The sequence below is a fragment of the Pteropus vampyrus genome, unplaced genomic scaffold, assembly GCF_000151845.1.
Source record: "Pteropus vampyrus isolate Shadow unplaced genomic scaffold, Pvam_2.0 Scaffold178, whole genome shotgun sequence".
Classification (NCBI taxonomy): Eukaryota; Metazoa; Chordata; class Mammalia; order Chiroptera; family Pteropodidae; genus Pteropus; species Pteropus vampyrus.
The window spans coordinates 73,692-83,604 of NW_011888959.1; the positions used below are offsets into that span (position 1 = coordinate 73,692).

The window sequence follows — 9,913 nt, forward strand, 5'->3', positions numbered from 1 at the left end:
CAGGCCACTGTCCCAGCCCAGGTCACTTCCAAGAGGACGGCCTGGGAGGCCCTGGCAGGTGGGACCTCCTGCCCACGGCCAGGCGGCTGCCCCCGACATCTGCGAGACCGACGAAGAGACCGAGCCTCCTTAGTCAGGTTTATTTTCCTCTAGTAAGACAGTTCAGCATTTCAAAGTTTTACATTCTACACCCTTACAAACTTTAGTTATGAGCATCAGAAACACAAAAACATCGCAAGACCTCAAAACACAAATAAATACCAAATAAAACCTCACACAATATACAGTAAACAAAAATATGAAACATAATAATGCTATCAGAAAATTGGACATGTTGTTAACTCACATTAGCAACATGATTATTGCTGAGCAATAACTTAAACTGTCTTTTTGTTTTTTTTTCTTAGAAGAGCAGAAAAACACGGGACGCGAATCACTGGTTACAACCACTTGGACTGTCCAGATGGGTCCTCGCAGCGAGCGGTTACCACAGACGGCAATTTTTAAAACAGGCAGATTAAAAATACAGAGTCAAATGGGAAACTGGCCTTTCTTTGGTCTTTGTTTTTGGGTAACAGAGCTGAACGGAGAGGCTTGCCGCCAGAGAAATGCAATTCTAAAAGTGTTACACAATCGCCTACATGGATTTACACACTTCCTTTGCCACAGGTGTCATCCGATGAGAAGTCCTGGAAATAATGCCGCTTTTGTGTTTACCGATTAGGTCACTGAGTTTGCTGTTAAAGGTTATCTTGCTTGTCTAAAGGGACTGAGTTATAAAAACCAACCACCGCGAACCGCAGGAGTGGAACAGCCGACCCGGACTTCCCCCTTCTCTTCGCGAGTGTTCGCAAGACAGACTAGACACAGCAGCAGCAGGAATGAAATGCACGTACTGCTCGGGCCTCTGCGAACCGGACCTCAGCCTGCCGGCCTCGGGGCACCGGGGGGCCGGTGGAAAACGCCCCTGGGATGCTTCTGGGTCTCGCCTCCCTTCCCCCCGCTGGCCCTGGCTCCCTGGTGACAACCAGCACCGCCCAGACAGACAGGAATGATGACCAGGTCACCCCTCACGCTGGCCTCACCTGATCTGGACCCTAGTGGACACAAGTACCGGGACTGGCAACCGGAAGAGAAGTGTGGTCGTGGGCTGAGAAGTCGATGCGGGTGGCGGAACCTCCCTCGTCAACAACGCTCACCAGTGTGAAGGTGAAGGCGCCCCTGGAGCCCCGCCCGGCAGCCCCCATAGCCCAAGGGCGGTGAGGCCGGCCCTGCGGCCCTTTCCAGCACAGAGGGACACGCCTTGGAGGCTGAGGTTCGGGCCAGAGGCCCCACGAGGGGTCTGAGCTCCTGCCCACCCCAGAGACAGCGGGGACACTGGGTCCGGACGTGTCTGTGACGGGCCCAGAACACAGGGCTGGCGTCGCTCCTTGCTGCCGAGGGCTGTTGGAGACCGCACCCCCAGGGCCCTGCAGCTCTGCCTGCCCCCTTTGGGCTGACAAGGAAATGACCCACCTTGGGACCTGGCCATCCCGAGGGGCCGACTACACTTTCCTCTGCCGGATGTCACCCACCAGCTGCAAGGCGCCACGCCCGCCACGGGGGACCACCACCGCGACCCTGCCGAGTGAGGGGGTGCTACTGGTGAGTGCAGGTGTCAACCGGGACATGTGGCCCCGAACTTGGGTGGCTGAGGACCCTGGAGGAGACAGGGTGGCTGTCCCCTTTCCTCACCAAGGTGGCCCAGGGGACACCTCGGGGGTCAGTCCTGCCCGAGACCGTTGGAACCGGCCGGCATCTGGAGGGAGGGCAGGCTTTGCGGGCCTCAGCCCTCTGGGGTCGCACGGCAAGGAAGGCCCGTGGCGGGGGCAGGAGCCGCTTGGCCAAGGGCTTCTCGCTCAACCAGCTGTATCAGCGTTAAGGGGCAGTGGGCACTGGGAGCAGGCTGGGAACTGGGGCTGTGACAGCGGCCATCATGAAGCCCCCTCCTCTGTCCACCTGCACCATGAACACACACTAAGACTCACTCTTGGGGTCCAGCACCACCCTCCTGTGACAGGTCTGAGAACCCAGCCACATTCCTGTCTGCTGTCACCCGCGAACCCAGGGAACAGAAAAGCCCCGCTTATAAGAAAGGCCCAGGCCAGCGGCTGCGGGGGACACGTCCAGGCCCCGCCCGGCCCGCGGCTGCCCGGGAAGCCAACCTGCTGAGCTCGTGCGTGAGACTGAGGGCCGGTTTCTTTACGGGATGGTTTTGTCACTTTTAGTAAATGCGAACAGTGCACACAACCACACTGCGTCCGACACCCTTCGCTGTTGCCAGGGCCCCATGAAGCAGAGCGGGGTGCGGGGTGCGAGCGCCCAGGGCGGGGGTCGGGCCTTGGCCGCGAGGCGCAGGAAGGAGCCGGGAGAGGGCGTCCCGTCCGGGCCCCACCCAGGCCTCCAGGAGGCTGCTGCCCTGCGGGCCCTGGGCATGGGCAGGACAAGGACGGTGTGCACACGACAGTGGCCACAGAGCCTGCCACCTCTGAGTGCCACCAACCACGGCCAGGCCCCAGGATGGTGCTCCCGCATCACACCTGCATCCGGGGCACAGTGCCAGCTCCTGAAGCCATGTCCTGTGGGCTTCTCGGGAGAGGAGCGAGCCTGCACAAGTCCCCACACCAGGGCGCTGCTTCCGGGCGGCCCACCCCAACGGGGCTTCCCCACGGAGGGAGGGGAAAGAATTGTTTTTCTTCCTTTTTGTTCCCCAGACCAAGATGTTGCTCATCCTAAATTTGTTAATATTGTCCATACTTTTAGCAAAGGGGGAAGGAATCACAGGGATGTCCCTGTTGGCAACCCCTGACCTCAGGAAGCCACCTGAGGCCAGGCAGGGACTGCCTGGTGTCCTCCCTCCTCCAGGTCTGCAGGGTGGAACCAGGGTGAAGCCTGGGGGAGGTTGGGGACACCTTTGAGGGAACAGTGGTTCCACGGCACCTGCAGGAAGTCCTTCCTCTATGAGTGGGGACACATGATTCCTGAATGGGCAGAACCGGTGACAGTAGTCCACCCTCAAAGCCATCCTGGGCGTGGAGAAAGGAGAGGAGACGAAGTGAGCATCTTCACTGCCAAAGGATGTGGCAGGTGCCTGGAACCCAAGAGGTCACTTACGGAAGCACGGGGACGGTGTGCGAGAGGAGGGCACTTCCAGCAGGCACTGGGGCGAAGGCACACCCAGGGCGGGTGGCAGCACCAGAGACACGGTGGGCCACCGGGCACCAACCCAGCCGTCCCCGCACGACGTGGAGCCAGAGGCAGGCAGTCTGAGGTGCGCGGCCCAGCTGGCCGAGTGTGGGCGCGTCTTTTGGATGAGTGGCACAGATGCGGTGGGTCGCACACTGCTTGTGCCCAGGAAGCACCCATCACGTGTAGCACCCGTCAGTGGTTAGAGCACCCAGGAAGCGTGGTGCATAGCAGAGGGGCACAGGAGGCAGGGCTCCGGCTTCTAATCACAGTTGGACCATGGAGAGAAAGTAAACAGTGAGTTGAGAAGAGGCCGCAGGGCAGGCGCGGGCTGGCGGACGGGCCGGGACCAGCCTTCCCGAGGGAGGGGCGGTGCTGAGGCCTGGCGGCCAGCCTGGCGGGCCCAGAGCGGCGGTCTCTGGAATGCTCAGGGGATTCTGCCTCGCGTGGGGTGGGCTCCCCGGGCCCGGGTGGGGACACACAGAAGCACGGCTTCTGCTCCACTGCGGCCTCGGGGGCGGGGCCCGGCGGCCCACTTTGGGGCCCCGGAGGCCGCGGTGGAGCCTGAACCCCATAGTGCGGGCCGTGAGGCCCAGAGACAGGTCTGGCGGTCGAGGGAGAAGTCTGCTCACACTGCCGCTTGCTAGGATTACAGTGAACACAAAGCTCGGGTCGAGAAGCAGCATGTCACATCTAAGGCACATGTACAGCATGCCCCGTCTCTAGGCAAAGATGTCGCTTTCGGAGATCGTTAACAGAATGCAGCAATATGACAGAATGAAGACGCGTCTGCTGTGGCCTCCTTCAGCACAAGTCACCCGCCCATCCCCGGACACTGGACACTGAAGGTCGGTGTGGTCAGCAATCGACAGCTTGTCTGAACACATGGGGAAGAATTTTAAAACCTACAGGATTTTGTTTAGAACTCCAAAGTTCAACTAATGCCCTATTTTAGGGTGAAAACAATTATAAATCTGAAAATGATGCACAGCATCCATGAGCAATTTTCCTTTCATAATAATTTTGAAGTAGTGTCATTACTACGACAGATATCGAAGGTTTACATTTCTAACGAGAAATAACAACAGGTTGAATATTCTCTTTCCTATCACAAGTGATAACCAGTGTTTGATATTTTACATTTTCTTCCAAGAAATATAAGTCTATCAACGTTTTAAAATAAAATGTTTGCAGTAACAATTATCTTAGAACTTTAAATTAAAAAATGATTCTGAATTTAGAGACTTTCAAAAAAGACCTAGGTGTACTTCAGGGTCTTCTGACAAACAAATTATTAAAACAGAGACCAGATGAGGCCTTAAAAATAGACAATATACTGTATTTGAAACAAGATTGCACTCTTGAATTTTAGAATGAATATATCAGAATTGCATTATTATTTCATAAATTCTTCTTTCACTAAACATGCTGACATGTCCAGCTATCCCCAGGTGTGTGTGTGCGTGTGTGTGCGTGTGTGTGTGTGTGTGTGTGTCTGTGTTCTTTTTGGTGTTCAAGTTTAAGGAAGAAAAACTGTGGTTCTTTTGTTTAGTATATGTGTTTTTCACCTTAATTAACTAGATCTTTAAGAACGAAAATGAAAACCTTCTCCGGCAGCAGTGTCCGTCCCGCTGGAGGGCAAGCAGCCCCTCGGGGAGGCCTTGCTGGTCTGAGAGAACGTCCTCATGCGTCGCCTCCCGCCGGCCCGCGGCCGCCTCCTGCCACTTCCTCCGCTCCACAAGGTCCCTGCTGAGCGCGAGGACCTCGGTGGAGACAGCGGTTCAGACCCCCAGAGGAGTTACCTTCTGCTCCGTCCACCTCCCCAGCGACTCGTCAGGGGTCAGGCAGATCCGAAGTGTCCACTATGACCTTAATAAAAATGGTATCATCTTTAATATATGTCCCGTTTTCTAGCACAGTTTGGGCCACGAAGACTGGGCAGCCGGAGGCGATATTCATCTCCCCGGTGGGTTTCTTGAAGCTGCTGCTGTTGGGGTCCGGTTTGAACGCGTCTCCCAAGTGACGCCGAGAGGACCCCTGATCCATCAGCATGAGTGTCACTTTCTGCTTGAAGGGCCAAGGAAGCAGAGCATCGTACTCCCCACGCATAATGACAAAAAACAGCGACAGGTGCGTCCCCTTCCCCATGCCGTCCCCGTTCAGGTAGACCCGGGCGCACATCTTGTAGCCGAAGTAGCCGGTGTAGAAGGGCTGGCTGTACAGGGACAGCGTCTTCCCCATGACGGCCTCCTGCTTGCGCCGCCGGTAGTCCCGGATCTTCCAGATGAGCACCCCGTCGTAGCTGGCGGTCTCCAGAACCTGGAAGCGCAGGTCCATGTCCGCCAGGCGGATGTCGTGCACGCTCAGCATCTGGTCGTGCCGGCTCAGCTGGGACTCCAGCAGGCCTGGCACGGGCGGGGAGAGAGGGGCGAAGGGGTCAGTGGGGGTCAGAGGCCAACGCTCACCAGCACTTGAACTAAAACACCAGGAAGACACTGTGGCTATCGGCTGGAGAAGGACAGATGCCATGCAGACGTCCCGACACAGGCCTCAGACCCCTGCACCGGGTGGCCCCAGCACGTACAGCCACAGGTCGATCTCCTGGGACCCGGGCACCACCCTGCAGGGTCTGCAACAGGGAGCCGCCCCGTGTCCCGCCCCTGAGCCCCCGACAGCAAGGATGGCCACCCTCCTACTCTCCAGCCTCGAGGCCAGAGTCACCTGTGCCCTGAGTTTAAGCGCTCCTGTCCCCACTCCACATCCTCAGCCAAGCCACGTTCATCACAATAACCCTTGCTCCTGTCTCTGTTACCCCTTTTCAGGCACATATTCAACGTATTTATTCAGGACCCAGTCGCGGGCCCCAGATGCTTCTAGATATCATACACACAGGGGCTGAGCAGGCTGGGTGCTCCGCCTCCCTGCCTGTCACTGTCTGCTCCCTGGGCCTTCAGGAGCACGGCTGCGAGCACTGGCCCTGCCCTCCACTGGTGCCACCCCACACCCACACCCTACCACGCCAGCCTCACGTGGAGGGGACAAGTCTAAGTGGGAACCGTTTCTCTCTGCCAAAGGCATCTCAGGGGAAGATCACCTCTGCGCACGTGTCACCCATCACTGGGCAGCCCGTGCCTCACAGACGCAAGCCACGGCCCTGACCTGGGGTGCTGGGAGCAGTGTGAGATGCATGTCACGTGTCCCAGGTCCCTCCCAGGCCCGTCACCCTCACCTGTGTTCCGGACCGCCTGCCCCGCGCCTTTGTCCACGCTCTCCAGCTCGGCCACGCGGCTCTGCAGGGACTCCACGCTGCTCCTCACGCCGCCGGCCTCCTCCCAGCTCTGCCGGAACGGGCGCATCTCCTGGTCGAGCTCCCTCAGCTTCTCGGCCTGGCTGTCTATCACTCGCTTCCAAGCCAAAGGCGTCAAAAAGCAACACGGTTAGAACTCCCCGAAGGCACTGTGGCACTAGCGCCAAACGTCTGCCCTCAGGGACGTGGCAGTCAGCTCTGGCGAGCCTGGTGTCTGCTCTCACACGGAAACCTCGTCTGACCCCTTCGTGTGTCTCGGGGACACAGGTACTGAGGTCCCTACTTCCTAGGGGAGTGGACAGAGACACAGAAAGGCCTCACCCAGCCAACCGCAGGGCAGGCAGCCCCACGTCACTGTCCCAAGGTCTCAAGGTCACGCCTACTAGTGCTGCCGGAGGCTCTGTTCCTGAAGGTCTGCGCCATAAGCAGGGGCCAAAACCACACGAGTCCCAGCGGGCGTGCCCTGTCCTTGGCTGCAGAGGGCACCCCGACACCCCGTCTACATTCCAGGAGAGAACTGCCACCACCCTGCCACCTGCTCGAGGCCTGAGCATCCGCACACGGCCGGCAGCAGGCAAGTGCTCTGCAGTGGGTCTGCAGGCCCTCAGTGAGGCCGAGGGGGCCGATGCCCATCGTGGGGCTGCTTCCTCCATCTGCCCCGCCCCCACGCTCGGCGTCCCATGCCTGCTGGGGCACAGGACACTGCCAGCATACATGTGGCTGTCGAAGGTGGGGCTGGACTTGATGCTACTTTAATTTAAATAATTCAGAACACTTTCCTTCCAGAAACAGAGGTCATTCACATTTACAACAGGAACTGGGAGACGAGACTCATGCTCCAGCTATGATGGCCTGTCCATTTTAAAGGACTGGTGTGCCCACTGGTTAGATGAAGCCAGGACCTAAAGGGTTTTACCTCTAAAGAAAATTTGCATTTTTGAAATAAAGCTCCCTGGGCCGGCAGTGCAGGCCCCAGGGAGGCTGTGGAGTGCAGTGCCTGGGCGGCCTCCGGAGCCGTGGGCGGCCGGGGCTGCCCCAGGCCCCGCCGGGCTCACTTCTGCTTCTGTGAGCCTATTTTTAAACACCTGGGTTTCAGCACCTTTGCCGGCTGTTCGTGACCAAGGAGGAACAAACATGGTAAATCGGGTTACTTTTTTTGAGTAAAAGTAGTGTGAGTTGTTGTCTTCTTTCCAAGAAAGCTCAATATCAGCTAACATTTAAACTGATTCCTCTAAAGAACACCTTCCATGCTGGTGTTACTTTTATTTTTAAATACATAGGGCTAGAGGCATATTTACTTAGGTCACGAAGCCTATTTTCTGGGGACAATACCACGGCCACGAACGAACATCCAAGCCCATGAGGTAGTGCTAAGTAACACCTGTGACTTCGCCAGTGCTCTCCCTAAATTACAAGCTAAGCTAATGTGGTTACTGGTGAGTATGACGGGGAAGTTAATGAAACCTTAAATCACTGGTGACAATTCTGAGAGACGCCATTTTGTAACCTGGTGAACCTAGGAGTGAGCCGTGAACTGCACGGCACGACGGCCCAAGGCAAGCCACTAGTCACTTCAAAAGCTTCATGCCCCCAAGGCCAAAAGAGGACACCGAGCTGCCTCCTTCTCAGGACGGGTGCTGCACCTGGGCAATGGCGAGAAGGTTCGCGGTGGCCTGCAGAACAGAACTGTGGGGTCTGAACGGGGGCCGCCATGCCAGCAGCAAGGCCCCGACTGCCCCCGGGGGCGTGGAGTCACCCGCAGACGCAGGGCCAGGAGGGCACACGCATGCACACAGGCATACACATGCGCACGCGCAGATGAGGCTCGAGCAAATTATGTAACAGAAGCTCCACACGCAGCAAGGGAAAATGCGCTATTTTAAAGTAGATTTTTCATTTGTATAAATGGTACAGTTTCGAAGCAGAATGACGATCCAAATCAGGCCTTCTCTGCAAAATGCAGCAAACATGATTTCAGTCTGAAAGAGCAGTCCACACTTGGCCACGGCAATGTTTCTATAAAAACAAATCTTAAATGCAGGCGTGGCACTTCCTACAACAAAGAGTCCAGGAGCTGAAGCGAACGGCACGGTGGCCAGCTGTGAATGACCCTGATCGGAAGCTCCGCTTCCAGAACATCAATCTCTGTCTCGTGCGCTGCACACTGTGGGGCTAAAATCACTCCCCATCACTCAGCTCCAGGGGACCTGGAGACCAAACGCTGTTGCAACGAGAGGGTGCGGGCGCTGCTCGGGTGGCAGAGCCTGGTGGCAGTGTGGCAGTGCCGCAGACCCTCCAGCTGCAACGGCCACCGGCTCGCCTGGTCGCTACTGACGACGGGGATGTGGGCATCGAGCTAACACCTGGCCTGTCTTAATTAAGATAAGCAGGTTCTTCAAAATATAAGATATTAAGAAACCACCCCGCCCGAGCCGGCAAAAGCAAACATACTCTGAACTTCCACTCTCTCTAAGGATCTCTGACTGTCCCCTCTGCCATACCCAGGGCCCTCGGGGTGTCTGCGCCCTTGTGCACTCCTGCCATCTGCAGGGTTCGTGTATCTACTGGAGAATCAGACCAGGAAGGAGACAATACAGAGAGCGACATGGATGTCACTGCCGAGGGGGTCCGACCACAAGGCTGGGGGTGCCTCCCAAGAGGGCAGGGGTGGGCAAAGGCTTCCTGGAGTAGGTGGCAGTCACAGACGCTTAAGGTGTCCAAGGAGGGGCCTGCGTTGAGAAAGTGGCGTGACAAGTCCCAGGGAGCCGTGCTGCGGGGAGGGTGGCTGGGAAGGTGCCACCATACGCGGTTCTCCGAGCCACTGTGCCACCTTTAAGACTCGCTCCCCTCCGGGTACTGGGAAGGGCTCTGGGACGGGGACAGGGATGACGCGCTGAGTGGAGTGTGTCTGGGCCAGGCCAGGGAGGGGGGCGGACTGGAGGGTCCCGGGAGAAGGCGTCTCGCTGGCGGCCAGCGTCTGCCGGCATCGAGCCCATGGCGGCTCCCACTGGTCACAGAAAGACTGAGACCAGAGCTTCTCACATGGCCAACCAGATGCTGGCAGCCCAACCCCTCGGTGACGTCAAAGGTGTGACTACATTTCGCCTTCCATAAAAACACCCAGCTGGTGGCCACCCGTGCCACCCACCCTGGGGCCAGGCTCCCCGCCCTCAGCAGCGCTGGCCTCGGCCGCTCGTCCCTGTGCTTATGGAAACCATGAGCAGCGCGTCCGTCTGGTTTGAGTCCCTGTCCTGAAATATGACTTACTTTCTTTCATGCTCGTCATCCCAGGGAGACGGACCAGCGAACCCCCAGCCCAGTGAACCCCCAGCCCGGCTGCCCGTCGGCCAGTAGCACTAACAAAGCTGCCACCGCTACCAG

The 9,913-nt window shown here is 57.6% G+C and overlaps 2 protein-coding genes across 5 annotated transcripts in view; both read right to left on the reverse strand.

Annotated features, from left to right (window-relative positions):
- AMN (amnion associated transmembrane protein) overlaps positions 1–1,247 on the reverse strand; it is a 16,587-nt gene extending 15,340 nt beyond the window's left edge. Inside the window, exon 1 of the mRNA XM_023537134.1 lies at positions 1,115–1,247. Within this exon, the coding sequence (XP_023392902.1) occupies positions 1,115–1,247 (133 nt within the window). The remainder of the gene's footprint in view (positions 1–1,114) is intronic.
- The window catches only part of TRAF3 (TNF receptor associated factor 3), a 67,861-nt gene continuing 58,073 nt past the window's right edge, over positions 126–9,913 (reverse strand). For all 4 annotated transcript variants that reach the window (XM_023537099.1, XM_023537101.1, XM_011370935.2 and 1 more), the window contains 2 exons: positions 6,455–6,629; positions 126–5,630 (listed from right to left, as the gene is read on the reverse strand). In XM_023537099.1, the coding sequence (XP_023392867.1) occupies positions 5,059–5,630; positions 6,455–6,629 (747 nt within the window). In that variant the 3' untranslated portion in view covers positions 126–5,058. The remainder of the gene's footprint in view (positions 5,631–6,454; positions 6,630–9,913) is intronic.